Source organism: Pseudochaenichthys georgianus, chromosome 17 (assembly GCF_902827115.2).
Source record: "Pseudochaenichthys georgianus chromosome 17, fPseGeo1.2, whole genome shotgun sequence".
NCBI lineage: Eukaryota > Metazoa > Chordata > Actinopteri > Perciformes > Channichthyidae > Pseudochaenichthys > Pseudochaenichthys georgianus.
Genome location: NC_047519.1, coordinates 1,094,828 through 1,111,624, shown reverse-complemented (window position 1 = coordinate 1,111,624; position 16,797 = coordinate 1,094,828). Strand labels below are relative to the sequence as shown.

The window sequence follows — 16,797 nt, the reverse complement described above, 5'->3', positions numbered from 1 at the left end:
AGTCCTAAATAAGGTAACTATTACAGGTGACTTTTGTAAATGTTAGATGTTACATATAGCCTATATTGCAGCTAAACTACAACAATGCAGTTTATAGCTTTGACATTACCTGTTATGAATAGAATATATATATAATATATATGCCTATAGTTGTGTGGTAACGTTCACGGGTTAGAGTTAGAGCAACTCACAGCAGCAGTATGCCTACACTATTGTCATTAGTGGCGTGAACGTTACCACAAAACTATAGGCATATATATTCTATTCATAACAGGTAATGTCAAAGCTATGAACTGCTTTGTTGTAGTTTAGCTGCAATATAGGCTATATGTAACATCTAACATTTACAAAAGTCACCTGTAATAGTTACCTTATTTAGGACTAGATGCTGTTTGCATGGTGGAGAGCAGCAAGGTGATGAAGGGACCTTTAAAGACAGCGCCACTGCAGCGCATGCGCACTTCTTATCTCATAATTATGACTTTTTATCTCATTATGACTTTTTATCTCATTATGACTTTTTATCTCATTATTATGACTTTTTATCATTATTTCGACTTTCTTATCTCATTATGACTTTTTATCATTATTTCGACTTTTTTATCTCATTATGACTTTTTATCTCATTATTATGACTTTTTATCTCATTATTTCGACTTTTTTTATCTCATTATTATGACTTTTTATCTCATTATTATGACTTTTTATCTCATTATTTCGACTTTTTTATCTCATTATGACTTTTCATGGGGATTTTATTTTTTTCAAGTGGCGGAAATGGGCTTCCATAGAAATGTACATTACCCAATTTTTTTTCAAGAATTTTTTAGAAATACATACATGTTCAAATAAGTGTAGAAACCAAGTTGAATTTGTCAAATGTATTGAACTGGTGATCACAGTTTGACAGCTTTCATGTGTGGAGGCGATTCACAATCAGGCCAGCTGGAGAGAAGACCCTCTCAGCTGGAACGGAGGTTGCATGTGTACGTTTAATTTGGCATAGTTTGACCTCTACACCGCACTCACTAACCTGGTCGAAGTATTTCCACACATTACTCCTTTTTGACGCCATGTCTGTGTAGGACTCTTCTTAGAGTGTAAATAATTACCGGACTATGACTGGTAAAATGTTGAATACCGGCAAAACTAAATCTCTCCAGTCAAAATGTCTATGCACTTTGCCGCCACACACGGTTGCCAAGCAGCGCTTATTGTTGTTTAGGCTGGCCACTCATGTGTCGCGAGTGTTGACAGGGGGCGGGGGAGCACGCTCAACTGTTTAGTGTTTTAGTTGACTAAAATAAGACTAAAATGCTCAGACTTTTAGTCGACTAAAACTTGACTAAATAAAAACAGGATGAAGGTGACTAAATATGACTAAAACTAAAAAGGAAATTTAACACAGGACTAAGACTAAAACTAAATAAAAAAATAGCTGACGAAATTAACACTACGTGTAGGGAGGGGCAGCAGCCATATCAATAGCTAGAAGTAGCTAGATCTGATGGATTTGGACATAAACACGAGTGAAGTATAACCGGACGCGAGAGAGAGAGATCAGCACCTGCAGCTCTGCCCGCTGTGAGGGGCCGGTGAGCGGAGCAAAACACACCTTTAGACGTCACCTAACACATTTAGCTATGGCATAGTCGTATATAAATACATTGAATTATTCAATTTGATAATATGTAATCAACTTAGGCATCACTCCGAAAAAAAAAATAATTAATAAAAATATTCATAACTCATATTCGAATACATGAATAATTATTCGAATACCTGAATCATTTAGAATATTCGAATATTCGATTAATCGTTCCCATCCCTACCGGCAACAGCAATGAAAAATAGCATTGATGGTCCCAATGAACAGATTATGGCATTTGTTATGTTTGAAACCAAGTGAGAACATTTCAAGTGAGTTACAAGTGCAATATATATCCTGAAATATCTCATACAGTCCAAAGTGGACTGTGGCAAAGAAAAGCACCAAAGCTTCAAAGCTGTACTGATAAAATAAATGAGAACATATTGTAAATCAAGGCACATATGATTTGAACCAGCTCATGGTTTGAAATGGCAAACATTGAAAAGCAAAAGTATTATTAAAACCATACTAAACATCACCTTGGTCCCATCATATACTCTGGGAAGAGAACATGTACTGTGCTTGAAAACTGGTACATCATCATCATGTGAGGTTGAATTTGTGACCTGGAGAACATTTCAGCTGCAACATCAGCTTGTTGATAAGCTTGGGATATGAGATCTTTCTGTAGCCATTCGTGGTGAAGGCATCTGTGCTATTGTACGCATTATTTTTGACCCAACATTTCTACAGGCATGGCAGAATATGGCACTATCTTCACATGAATATTCTAGCCAGTCTATTTTTATACCACGAAATGACCGCCTAGCCCCACTGTACAGACGGGTACTTGTTTAGACCTGAGCAGGCTCTGTTTTGCCGTGGTATCCTGGCACCTGCGGGTGTAGTTTCGGGCGACGAAGACTGCTGCTCAGGTGGCGAGTCAGGCGGGAGTAAGCTAGTGTCCACAACGTAGGGTAACGTGATGTTCCCATCTGACCTGTTGCTACTGTCTGCAGTAGATTCAGTGTTGCTGGCGTTTAGTGATGGTGGCTGAAAAACTGTAACTAACTGCTCCCTTTCTGCTCTCTCAGCATTCCCCCACCGACCCCTCACTGGTTCCTGAAATGCAGACAGTCGGTGGCGGCCCCCCCGGCCAGCCTATCGGCACAGAGCAGCCCAGCGACCAGGAGACCAAGCCAAAAAAGAAAAGGAAGAAGAAAGCTAAAGTAGTGGATGGACAGGAGGAAGATGGAGGGAAGAAGAAGGCAGCGACGGGAGAAGCCGGAGGAGAGGAGGACGTACAGTCCGAACTCCCCGGAGCAGGAAGTGATGCGGGTGAACAGGTTACTGGCACAGGAAACATAGAGGGAAGTTCACCACTGGTGAAGGAGAAGAAGAAACGCAAAAAGAAACCAAAGGAGAAGGCAGAGGGAAAAGAGGACAAGGAGCCCAAGACCCCAAAGATGCCCAAAACACCCAAGACCCCCAAAGAGCCCAAGGAGCCTAAGGAGCCCAAGGAGAAGAAAACCAAGATCTCCACGCCCAAGACAAAGACCCCCAAGAAAACCAGGTAGGAGCAGCATTGCATTGTTTCTGAAGCATCTAAATCTAGCTAAACATCTGTACTCTACCAGCTGACAGAAGTAAACCTTCCCCAGCTTCCTGGTTGGGTGATATGCAGCTCGGAGCCTTTTAGCAGCATGAACTACAGGGGTAGCTCTATGTTTTCCACCTATAAGTACTTGGAATGATTTAAATTTAGTGCATCCCAAATTAAGAACATTTATTGACTCTAAATTTCTGAAACCTAATTACTCCTACTGAAAACACGCACTCACGCACACACACACTCACTCACTCACACACACACACACACACAACACACACACACACACACACACACACACACACACACACACACACACACACACACACACACACACACACACACACACACACACACACACACACACACACACACACACACACACACACACACACACACACACACACACACACACACACACACACACACACACACACACACTCACAGTGATCACAGGGCTTAGTAAAGCATGGAGCACAGACACATCTCAGGATCCATCTCATTTCTTCTATAGAGACTGAACATCAGGGATAAAATGAGTGTTTATCAGCGACAGGTGGGGAGTAGCATTAAACACCGTCTTCAGGCAGAACATTGTCTGTTAGCTCCTGGTAATGCCACTCCAATAAAGGAAGACGTTGTCATTATACATAAGTCAAACCTGCAATTTGCAGCTTTTTCCCAGTAAGAGCATAGCTGCTTCTGCCCAATGGTAAAATGTTTGATGTGTAACAGCCATTGTAAGTAGAGATGATCCGATCACGTGATCGGGGATCGGAGCCGATTACGTGATTTTCTAAAGATCGGAATCGGGAGAAAAAAATCGGATCGGGATTTTTTATTTATTTATTTTTTTAGAATTTTTTTTAATTATTATTTCATATTACAAAACAAAAATGACCATGTTCACGTCTTAAAGTCATCCTGAGGCCTTAGTTTTGGTTTAAAATGACACAACATCATGTATGTGTTGCTTCTTTTGGGCTTGTTTTCAGACCTGCTTATTTCTCTGAAATCTGGCAACAGAGTGGGCGCAGTGTCTCATAGTAGCAGTAAGCTAACGAGAGGCTACGTTCAGCTGGTGACTCGGGAGTCGGACAGAGAAAATGTCAGGAGTTTGGAAGTATTATGAAATTGAAAGCGAAGGCAGTGTAACAGCCAGATGCAATGTTTGCAAGAAGGAGGTTCCGCGTGGTGGAAAGAACAGAGCTACGTTCAACACGACCAATCTAATGCGCTACCTGAGAAACAAACACCAACAACAACACGGCGAGTACACAGCGGCCACTCAGGTAACGGCACTGAAACAACCGACACTTTCAGAGGCTTTCAAAAGGAAAGAGAAACTGCCCCAGAACAGAGAAAAGGCCAAAACAATAACAGCCAAGGTAGCTGAATTCATCGCGTTGGATGACCAGCCGTTATCTCTTACCTTTTTCTCTCTTAATGCATTTCATAAAGATCAGATCGGGAAAAATCGGTATCGGCAGATTGTCAAAATCAAGTGATCGGAATCGGATCTGGAGCAAAAAAAGGTGATCGGGACATCCCTGATTGTAAGAAAACATACTTAGTCCCTCGTTTTCTTCTGTTCATCTATGCTGCTCTGGTTGCATTTCTGTGGTTTCTATTATTTTCTGTTAGTTTTCATGGTGGCATTTATAATTATCTTTCTATAAATTGAGACTATATCATTTTTGTAAGTTCCATCTACAGAGAAAATGACAAATCCTAATGAGAGGACATTGTTATTTCCTAAAAATGATATATACAGATGGAAGATGAGCAGTACCACATGTACAGTTGATTTAGTGTGACACACATTATACAGAGGAGCTAAACATGTTACTTTATCAAAGTGTTCTCAATGTTCAAATGCGGAGAGTCCATTTTCAATGGTGATCTCGGGCATGGAGAGGTATCTCCGAGTTTCAAGCAGGAAGTCCGACCTCGGGGTGCGTTCCAGTTGAAATGTCTGACTGGGAACTGATGTTCCCACTTCCCAGTACAACTGGAACGCACCATTAGCATGTCACCTTCCAAGGAGTGTGAATGGATCAAACTTCCTGTGCAGGATATAGATTAGCTATGGAGCTTCTAGCACTTATGGCTGTGTGTCGATATGTGCTTTGGTTCAGTCAGTCTACACAGAGCTTATCACTGCCTCTTCTCATTCCTCCTCACTTCTCCTTTCTGGTCAACACTTGTCCAACCTCTTCTATTTCCTGAACCTGTGTGATCAGATCGAAAACAGGTTTATTGCCTACTTTATAAGTGTTTACACATATGAGCCATTTTCCTTGGTGACTATGATGCATCCATAAACAGTCAAAGAAGATCAATTCTAACAAAAGGAACCAAAAAAGTCATTATAAAAAAGTCTTTTGAGAAAAGTATTATAACGTAAAAAATATGGCAATATCTACATGAATATATAGATATACCTAAAAACTACGTACTGTGTGTGACTACATTCTCGTAAAATTAGAATAAAATACTATATATGTGTTGTATGAAAAGTGGAACGTTGTGCAGGACTGTTTGTGAAACTTGATCGCACTGAGGAATGTGTCAGGCAGCCCCCATCTCGCTGTCCCGGCCCTCAGTCTCCCTCCCCTTCCTCTCGGCCCCTTTTATCCAGAGGAAGAGGGAGGGCCAAAGCAGCAGGCAGGGGTCAGCGCTGGGGGAGGTGTGTGTGTGAATGCATTGCTCACTGGAAAAGAGTCAGAGGTGGGGAATAGGGGGGTCCTGGAGTGAGTGTGGGTGAAGCAGTGAGGGGGCTGGCGTGTGTTGGGGGAGGGGTTCGCAGGAATCTTTGTGGCAGAAAATGGCGTCTAATGATAATGAAGGCCATGCCGCTGACCACTCCGCAGCCACCACCGAGGGAAGGAAATGTGGGGGTGGGGGAGGACACGCTCGGGCCCTTTCTGGGAGTGTGTTTGTAAACCGGCGCTTATCTGTTGTCAGGCTTTCCTCCATCTTGAGTGGCGGCCCGGAGCTCCCAGGTTAATTTAGCATAATAATGGCTGCTGGCCATTCACTGGTCCTCTAAAATGGTGGACCAACTATCTCTTCTTTTATTCTTCCTTTCCCCCTCCAGTACCACCTCTTCCTGCTGAAGAGGAGGGTGTCCTTTCAAATCTTCCCTCTGTTCTCCTGAATGATGCCATGTGTTGAGGATGAGGAGTTTCTTTCTTTCTTCTGCCGTCTCATCTTGTCTTTTGCTCATCAAGTTTCCATATTATTTAATTGGCTTCAGCGTGGCCCTCATGAAGTTAAGGATCTTAATTTGTCATGGCTCATCCCCATAAAGTCTTACAGTGAGTTTGTGTGGAGATTTGGTTTTTAATGACATTATTTAATTTCAAGGCCATATCATTTCTTAATGCAGTAAGCTATTACTGAATAGTTTTTTGTTCAAATGTCATAATATACTTTTCTGACTTAATTTGAAAGGGTTAGGCCATACAATTAGCTTTTAAAACATCTCACTATGTATAGGGAAAGTCCTCTTTGGGGGGCCACTAGCACATGCATATGTTCCATTGCATTCTGGGGAGATTTGTGTGAGATGTTGGTGGAGAAATAAGCACCACACTGCAGTGTTCTTTCTGCTCACTGTACTTTACACCTGCAGACTAAAGCGTTCACTGGTGTGTGTGGGCTGTCGGTATCCCTTCCTTTAGTTTGGGCCAATGGCACCACAAGTTGTATTAGCTCTTTATTTTCACACAAAGTTCAGGTAGCATCAACTTGCATGTCAGTGATTCTCTACAGTTGTTAAACACACACTCCTAAATTAAATGATTGTGTTGCCTTCATGTACTCAGGATTTCAACCACAGACATGTCTATAAATAAATGGAGAGGAGAGGGTCCATCTGACGCATTCATATGATGATATAGGACCATCATGAAATCATAGCAACACATATTTCATATTTGAAATGATAAAGATGACTTTTCCATGATCGATGGATGTTTGTGATTGACACTGGAGGTCCTCACAGGGATTCAGAGAGCGTTTGAAGTTTGTGTGATCCAGAGGGAATCATGTGGTTTACTAGTCCGGTCAGCTCACTCCTCTCCTTTGACCTTGCTCTCTCCCTCCATCCCTCTTTTCCTACGCTCCCTCGTCGCACTCCCTCCCGGTCTACCTCTCTCAGAGGAAGTACATCTATAAATAACCCAGCCGCCACACCCTTCCTTCTCTCTCTGTGGGTGTGTGTGTGTGTGTCTGATTTGTTTGCAGTACAAACATGCAGGCAGACGTGTGCAACTACAGCCCTTCTTAAAAAAATCAATGTGTGTGTGCGCTGTTGTTGCCATGGGTTAGTGAGTACATTAGGGTTCAGTGGTATGACTCATCACGGCAGCAGGTGTCCCCCCCTCCCCCGTCTTCTTTTTTTTGGTCATCCTCTTCATTTTCTCTTCTTCTCCCGCCTCATATTTTACTTCCCCGCTCTGCTTCCTGTCTATCCTTTATCCCCCTTCACACACTGACACACACCACAGCTGACCAGCACGTGTGTGTGCCAGGCTACAAGCCCACAAGTATACAGCAGGCTGGGGGGGGGTTAGTGGTGTACAGAATGAGAACCAACATGGTTGCTTAGAATGTGATAGACAATATACATTTAAGATAACAGAGCACCATCTCTATTTAAAAAATAACCGAATTCTGCTGATGAATGCAAATATGATTAGTTATCTGATATTCTGAGTTACAAGGCTAAATGCCCATTAAGAAATTAAAACTATATTTTCCTCAAACTTGCAATAACCAGGTGTTTTTGCCACTTGGGGCTAATAGAAAGTTGAATGGACACAACATTAAAATATCACCTTTAACTTGTGATAGTGAAATTGTTGGCTCAGTTAAAATATATCTCTTCCATTCTTGGCTAGTTTCCTCCTTCAAGACCAACATTAACTATGGTCAGGGGTGCACATAACTGGTACGCAGATATGGATGCGCGGCAACAATCTGAATTGCGTAATGTCACTTGTGTCAATACGCACCTTTGCGTACCTCAAAACAAAACGCATATTTCGTCTACACGTGTTTCTTGTCAACACTCAATGGAGTAAACTACTAGACATGTCAAAAAACCCAAAGACATTAAGCAGCTACGTTGCCGTTTCGCTCTCTGCAAACAAATCTTTGGGCTTTCTATGACTGACTGAACTGGTGCTGGCCGAGCCGCGCAGGACATAACCGACGGACCTGTGAAGCTTACAGGAGACAGAGGCTTAGATCACCGGACGACAGAGTTGGTCACCGTGTGTTTTGTGCCAACTCCGCCAACTGGCTGCAGTGGGAGACTTTCTGTGCCCCGCGCACACACTGCAGAACTGCGCTAAATCAGCTGATACAACGTTCACGCTCTGTGGTCAAGCTGCTGCAGTTTGATTTACAACAAAGTGGAGTAAAACACACAGTTGCATACTTCCTCAGGGTGTTATGGAAGCGTTTGAAATCAGACAGAGGTGGAAGAATAACTCAGATCTTGTGTAGGAATACTCTGTTACAGTAAAAGTCCTGCATTCAAAATGTTACTAAGCTATTTGAAAAGTAGGCTATTACCAAAATATAGTGAAAGTAGCGACAGTAAAAGTAGTCGTTGTGCAGATTGGTCCATTTCAGAATAATATATATGATATGTTTTATAATGATTGATCATAAAGTGTTCTCAAAGCTGGTGAAGGTGCAGCTAGTCTGAAGTACTTTGTAGACTGCAGGGTAGCTTGTGGATTTACTCCAGGTGGAACTACAGTCTGATTCAACACTTGATTATATTTCACATCATTCAGCCAGATCTGTGAAGTAACTAAAGGTATTAATACATGTAGTGGAGTCAAAGTTCACCATGTACCTCTGAACTGTAGTGGAGTAGAAGTATAAAAGTAGCATCAAAGTCAAGTAAAGTACAGATATCTCAAAATTGTACTTAAGTAGAGTACTTGAAGAAGTGTACTTAGTAACTTCCCACATCTGAAATCAGATATGACTTCAAGTCATGTGATCATTTCTTAGTATTTGATCCTTCAACTTGGCCTCAGGTGATGAGAGAGAGATGCTTGTGGTGAGGATGAAAGGGACAGAGGGAGGGAGAGATTATAGCAGTAATGTAAGATTATTTTTGGAATAAAAAATAATAACAGATTAACATTTAGTTGGCTGTGTTGGGTTTCTCCAATCTGTATCCCCTTCCATGTTTGTAACACCCAGATGTCCAAAGTTAACACATTTATTAAAGTGTTATCATCCCTCGTACTGTTTTGTTTGTTTTGCAAAGGGCAGTGTATGGTACATCAAGTAAAACACTTTAACCAGCAATGACCAGCAGTAGTTAATGCTAGGTAACATGAGGCCTTAAAGGGGACCTATCATGCAAAATGCACTTTTTGATGTCTTTTATACATAAATGTGTGTCAAGGAACTCACCTTGTGGTATAACCGGCAAGAGAGAAAGTCTTTGAGCTCCAGACTGTTTCAGAAATAATCCATGATATGGCGTTTCATCACGGCAGTATTTGCCGGTAGAATCTTCCGCATTAGCAGGCATAAGCTCCGCCCCTCTTTTTTAATCAATTTACGCTTTATACCCAATATCGGCAGTTTTGAAACAGGAAGTGAAATAGAGGCATTTGAGGCATGGCTAGAATGGATGATCTGTTTGGTATTTTGAGCAAAACACTTCTTAGACATGTTTGTATATATCTGAGACCTATGCTATTGCCTAAAAATAGCATGACATTTAACAAAACTGTTGTCTGATTAAATCCTCTGTAAACAAACTCCTTGCCCAGGGCTTCCCATCACTTAACCGGAGGCATCTTAACTTTTTCACTCCATTTAAAAATGAAGAACTTCTAGTTCTTGGAAAGAAAATGTGGATCGGCAGGTTAGCAACTGCTAACAACTGTTATTGCAATGTGTGCACCTCTAATGGGTCGGCATTGCATTCTGCTGCTCTTCTCGCTTCAGAGTGAAGCTACAGGTTTAGATGGCTAAACATGTTGAAATCTAAATAATTGAATGGTGGATTTAAGGATTCACATTGGATAAGTAGCATCCATACTGCATCTATGTAATCTAACTGTCCTCTCCCAGCCTGAATGTAGATCAGAATGTAGTTATTTGAAAGTCAGTGTTTTATAAAGCTTCTCCACTATTGGTCGTGTCGGAGTGAGTACTGATGGCCGGTGTGAGAGACAGAAGAGGGGAGCCCAGTGTCCTCTTGCTTTCCTCCTGTGGTGTGTGTGTGTGTGTGTGTGTGTGTGTGTGTGTGTGTGTGTGTGTGTGTGTGTGTGTGTGTGTGTGTGCTCTCACAGATGGAGCCAGCTCCTCTTGCTTTCCATGCCAGAGATTAGAGGAAGCCTGGGGGCCTTTCAACCCCTCCCCCTCCTCTTTCTGGGGCCTCTCTCTCTGTCTGCCTGTCTCTCCCTCCCTCTGTCTCTCTCTGCCCTCTTCCTCTGTGCCTGTATCTCTCTATCTTGCTCCCTCCGCCTCTCTGCAGTCTTTCATCATATTAACCCCCTGTGTGCCAGAGCCCGAGGCACACTAATGATTTCTAAATGGGTAAATCAAACATGGCGACCGCCCTGGGACAGACGCACACGCACACACACACGCACACACACACGCACACACACACGCACACACACACACACACACACACACACACACACACACACACACACACACACACACACACACACACACTCAGGAATGCCTCACACTTTGAGGAATGTTCTACTTTGTTTTTAGTCATTTTTTTCTTCTTTATTGAATGTTTAGTTTTTTTTTCTCTCTCCCTCCTGCAGTAAGAAGGCTGAGTCTGAGGGTGGGGCTAGCGCTGCTAAGAAGGAATCCAAGAGGAAGAGAGAGCCGTCAGTCAGCGATGAGGTGGAGGTGAAGTCTCCGCCCCCCTCAGCTCCTGAAGATGACGATGATGACGGCGTACAGGTACGACACGCAGACCAGGAAAGAAGCCCGTTTCAACTCTCGGCCATCAAAATCTTCACACATTGTTCAAATTAATGAATTATAAGATGGTTGCAGTTAAATTGTCAACAATCAGGTCCTATGTCTTCTCCTAATCACTTTTCCTTAAACTCATTGAAAAACATCATGGGGTTAAGGATTGAAAGATTGAAGGTGAATTCATCAGGACTTAGGAAAAACTGTGCGGACTAAAAATGTTCATACATGGACTACTCAAAACACATCTAGATACTTCCCCCCCCCCCCATGCGTTCTATATAAATGTGTTGGCTTTGCAGTGACATTTTTTTGTCAATTTTTTTGTTTGAGTTGCAGCGGATCTGCAGGATTCTGGGAGTTGTTCCAGATATTTGGAGCATGATAACTGAAATCTGCTTCTCAATGTTTAGTTCTGACTCTGGGGACAGAAAGCAAATCGTCCCAGACCCCCTGAGAGTTTTGTGTGGTTCATAATGTAGCAGGAGATCAGAAATGCCTTTTGGCCCATAGGTACTTTTGGGTCTTTCCCTCGGTTAGGAACCTTCCTGAGAAGAAAAGACTGCAGTGTTTGTTTCAGGCATAACACCTCAAACATCCCTCAGTGTCACAGCCTGTCGAGATAGAAGCTGTCCTCTGTTTGTGTTGTAAACCAGCTTTGTTGACAGACCAACCACAGGCTCAACTGCCAAGTTCATCTGATGCACTATCAGCAACTTTTCAGTTGGTGCATCAGTGTTTTATTTCACATACAATTCAAAATGTCTGCTTCCTGTTCGGTAAGGTGCTCTTTGGAGTAACAAACAGAACTCCACTTTAGCCCTCTTCAAACGGATACATGTTTGATGTGCTAATGTCATTACGTGTGCCATGTAAACAGAGTAGCATCTGGCTGCATAAAGAGTCGTGGCTCTCATTCAAATAGGAAAGCTCCGGAAGAAGGGTGTCCTCTTTCTCCTGTTCACTACACTTGTCTTTTTACACACACATTATTTGGCTGCTTTTCCAGCCCAGCACATTGGGTGATGTCAATATGGATAGCAGGCCGCACCATATGGAAGAGAGTAATGAATAATACAATTGAAGTGTGTTTGGAATAGAACAGCCCTGTATTTTCCTCTCTACACTTTGGAAAGCCGTCCTGAACTCACAGAACTCTCCCTCTGTCCAACAGAAGCGCCGCTCCAGCCGCCAGGTGAAGAGGAAGAGGTACACGGAGGATCTGGAGTTCAAGATCACAGACGATGACAGTGGCGACGACTCGACAACACCCAAGTCTCCATCGTCGTCACAGCAACAGGTACAGCTGGGCTTTCAATCACATGATGATGTAAACGAGGAGAAGCTAGACATTCATAACAATTGCCCCACGATTTTGCCCCACCACTAATATTGAAGTATCAACACATGTCACAGTAGAGACACAAATACAAATATGAACCTGAAAATGAGTAGAATAGTGCCCCTTAAAGTGGACCTATCATGCTATATTTGAATAATATATTGTAGGGCCATACCTATATAAGGTATATTTATACGTTTTCTTTTTCATAATAACAAACAGATCCTGCATTTTAGCCATGCCTCATTTCGCTCTCTTTGCTCTCCTCTACCCTGTCTTTGCATGCGCTGCAGCTGAACACGCCCCCTGCAAAGGAGGGGGGCGAGGCACGAGCGTCATGTTACCATGCTGTTACCATGCCACGGCAACCTCTCATTCCCCTGATAGGTGGAGAGTTGGCTATATAGGCGGAGCTCCTCGTCACTGATGTCAGACTATTTTCAAATCTGTATCAGTCTGTATCAGATCTGTTGCAGCCCCGTTTTTAGAGATTTGGGCATGGAGGAAAAGAGAGGGTTGTGTTCTCTGACACACCGGGGACACATATTCATGTATAAAAGACGTACACAAGTGCATTTTGCATGATAGGTCCCCTTTAAGGAAAATGTAATTTAAATCCTTTTAATCAATGGGGGAAAATGATTACTAAACTTTTAGTGAGGTTTTCAATAAAAGTACTGTTTGGTATTCCTCCCAAACCCCGGTTATAAAACCAGCATTGATCCTTTGTCAGTTTCACATGTGTAGTGACCGTTGTACCCGAAGTCAGTCAGTAGCTGCTCCAACTCTTCACATGTTCCGTTTGTTTCCAGGATGTGGCCGAGGTTGAAGGGCCCGTTGTGGAAAAGATCATGGTCAAACGCATCACCAAGAAACAGGTGAGAAACAGTGACACACACACACACACACACACACACACACACACACACACACACACACACACAGGCAAACACACACAGATTGACACACTGGCCCTAGTCATGGTTTGCGTCATTTGATTAGCTGCTCCTCAGCTGGCCTAAGCAGATTACACACACACACACACACACACACACACACACACACACACACACACACACACACACACACACACACACACACACGGTGTGTATTCACTTGGTAAGCAGAGACGAGAGTTCTTGCTTCACTGTGTATGCGCTTGCAGCACTGTGTGTGTGTGTGTGTGTGTGTTCCCAGCTTTGCTTTAGACGGTTTGTCTAAAGAAAGCACATCCCCGAGCCAACACACGCACAAACAGTCACCAGCCAACTTTCCTTTGCTAGCCAGCTGCCAATGGGTTACCCCCCCTCCACACACACATACTCACACATGCACACACATGCACGTGCTCCATTCAGAGTTGACCTCGGGCTTGGCCCACATCCAAAACCACAACGCTAGCTCGCCAGACGCCAAGCTAGCGTTTCCTCAGGCAGGGTGCGTGCGTGAGTGATTGATGATTTATGGCATTACAGTAGTAGTAGCATGGTGTGTGTGTGTGTGTGTGTGTGTGTGTGTGTGTGTGTGTGTGTGTGTGTGTGTGTGTGTGTGTGTGTGTGTGTGTGTGTGTGTGTGTGTGTGTGTGTGTGTGTGTGTGTGTGTGTGTGTGTGTGTGTGTGTGTGACAGTAGTGAATGGAAGTGGAAGGCTGCGCTTAAAAGGAGCTGCTGTTGGGGTGCTTCCCTTTCACACACGTGCTGCTGCATGCATGGGAGAAATCTAAAGAGAAATATTACAGTGCTATATTTTGAAACAATAAAACTCTGAAGGATATAGTCAGCAGCGGAAAAATATTTTTTACTTAATTAAAAATAGAAATACTTCTGCATTCAAAATGTTGCTCAAGTAAAAGTATTCTCATCAAAATATAGTTAAAGTAGCGACAGTAAAAGTAGTCGTTGTGCAGATTGGTCCATCTCAGAATAATATATATGATATGTTTTATAATGATTGATCATGAAAGTGTTCTCAAAGCTGGTGAAGGTGCAGCTAGTCTGAAGTACTTTGTAGACTGCAGGGTAGCTGGTGAAGGTGCAGCTAGTCTGAAGTACTTTGTAGACTGCAGGGTAGCTGGTGAAGGTGCAGCTAGTCTGAAGTACTTTGTAGACTGCAGGGTAGCTGGTGGATTTACTCCAGGTGGAACTACAGTCTGATTCAACACTTGGTTAGATTTCACATCATTCATCCAGATCTGTGAAGTAACTAAAGGTATTAAATACATGTAGTGGAGGAAAAGTACACCATTTACCTCTGAACTGTAGAAGTACAAAGTAGCATAGCATATAGATACTCGTGTAGAGTACAAGTACCTCAAAATTGTACGTGAGTAAATGTACCTAGTTACTTTACACCGCCGGATATATTTTTTTTTACTTCTCTGCAATAATAGAGCCCAACCTTTTTTCAAGTCACATGTGAGGAAATTCCAGATTAGAAGTGTCTCCACAGCGAGTTAAACCGAAGCTGCTGCCACTCACCCACATGTTGTATAACAATGACTCTTACACCACGCCACAGCTACATTTGCTTATTATCAACCTTTGTGTTTTTCAGCTGGAGTCGGGGGAGGAAGTGGAGGTGGAGGAATTCTACGTCAAGTTCAAGGGCTTGTGAGTACCATGCCGTGTTTGTCCCATTCCTTCCATATCTGCCTCTTTTGTCTCTCACAGCATGGCTTCCCCCTTTCCTTTTCTACTTATTTTCAACACGCACACACACCGGGGTGTCCGAGGTATCTTTAAGTGTGAGAAGCTTTGTGTACTCAACCTGAAAGCCTGGCTCACTTTGTGCTACACAACCACTCCAGCATCAATAACGCAGAAGTGCTGCTAGTACACTTATTTTATGATATTGCCAAACACATGTGGTGTTTTCCTTCATCTGTCGTCATTAAAAGTGTTTCAGCTGTTGTCCACCCAGTATGGCTGCGCCAATTGTATTCAAATCAAAGTTTATTTATTCAGCCCAATATCGCAAAACGTGTTTCTCTGTGGGCTTTGCAGATGAACAAACACGAGTGAGTGCTAAAGGATGAAGAAAAGAATAAGGACAAGATAAAATACGAAACACAAGTAAAATAGTTGGAAGAAAAAGAAAATGTTCTCCAAATCTCACTATATACTAGTGCTTTATTCAAATTGCAGAAAGCACTATTTCTGTAAAAGGCAGAATATGTTAGCAGGGCTCGACATTAAGGACTGCCCGATGGCCCGGGGCCATCTAGTATTTAGCTCGGGCAATGAAGCCTCACCTGCTGGTTGCCCGATCGGGCAATCTATTATGCCAGTATCATGCAGCTCGCGGACCAGTAATGAGTGACCCGACAGTAAAACTAAACATATCTATAACTAGTTTAGGTAGCTTGAGAGGTAATTAAAATAGCTACGTGTGATATTCTAACCTGAAGTGTGTGTTTTGTTCCGCTCACCGCTGCATGTGGTTATGCAGAGCTGCGTGTGAGTCTCGACTCGTCAGCAGCAGCTGATCTCTCTCTCCCCTCAGATTAGACTTCACTTGCGTTTATGTCCATATCGATCAGATCCAGCTAGTTCTAGCTAATGACTACCTGCTTATTAAAAGACAACTACACAATAAGTGTCGCTATGCAACTGGATGAGGCCACAAAGTATAGCGCAGCATTATGCATTTGTTTACATGCCCACCGGAACCCCGAGGCATTACCAACAGATCAACGCACAATCAACCCATACAGGACATCTCTTTCTCCACATTAAGTGTTAGACAATAGAGTTGACTATTCTTGTCTGTCACATACTCTTCTGGTCTGTCACATAAGTGGCGCAACTGAAGCGGTATTGCTCTAAAGGGAAATTATTTTGACCGAAGATATTTAGATTTGCCGGCTAACGGGATCTCTGACGTGTGCTTCGCGGATGCGCTCGGCTCCTCTCGACTGCTGCTCGGGTCTGCTCGGTCAGCTTCCGGATGAGGAGGCATTCGTTCGACCCACTTACAGTAGTTAACATTACAAACATTTTTAACAGGGGCCATAATAGTGTAAATAATGTTTGTTTTGGCAGTTACAACTGAATGTAATGTTTTCTACTTGTTTCCATCTGGGAAGGCATTTGCCTTCATCAGATGGAAAGTGTTTTGACCAACAACTTAAGTATTTCTTATAGCTATGCAGGGCATGCAAGCGAGCAAACACAAACAAAACAAGTGAAATGAAGAATACAATTGAAATTGTACAATATAATATTGTGGTGGTTCATCTTATAATTCAGTCTAAAGCACCAGACAGCATCTA

General features: G+C 42.8%; 1 protein-coding gene across 1 annotated transcript in view; it reads left to right on the top strand.

Annotated features, from left to right (window-relative positions):
• Positions 1–16,797, top strand: part of chd7 (chromodomain helicase DNA binding protein 7) — a 114,071-nt gene that overhangs the window by 44,806 nt on the left and 52,468 nt on the right. Inside the window, exons 4-8 of the mRNA XM_071206305.1 lie at positions 2,686–3,164; positions 11,030–11,171; positions 12,361–12,486; positions 13,341–13,406; positions 15,081–15,136. Coding sequence (XP_071062406.1) covers positions 2,686–3,164; positions 11,030–11,171; positions 12,361–12,486; positions 13,341–13,406; positions 15,081–15,136 — 869 coding nt within the window. The remainder of the gene's footprint in view (positions 1–2,685; positions 3,165–11,029; positions 11,172–12,360; positions 12,487–13,340; positions 13,407–15,080; positions 15,137–16,797) is intronic.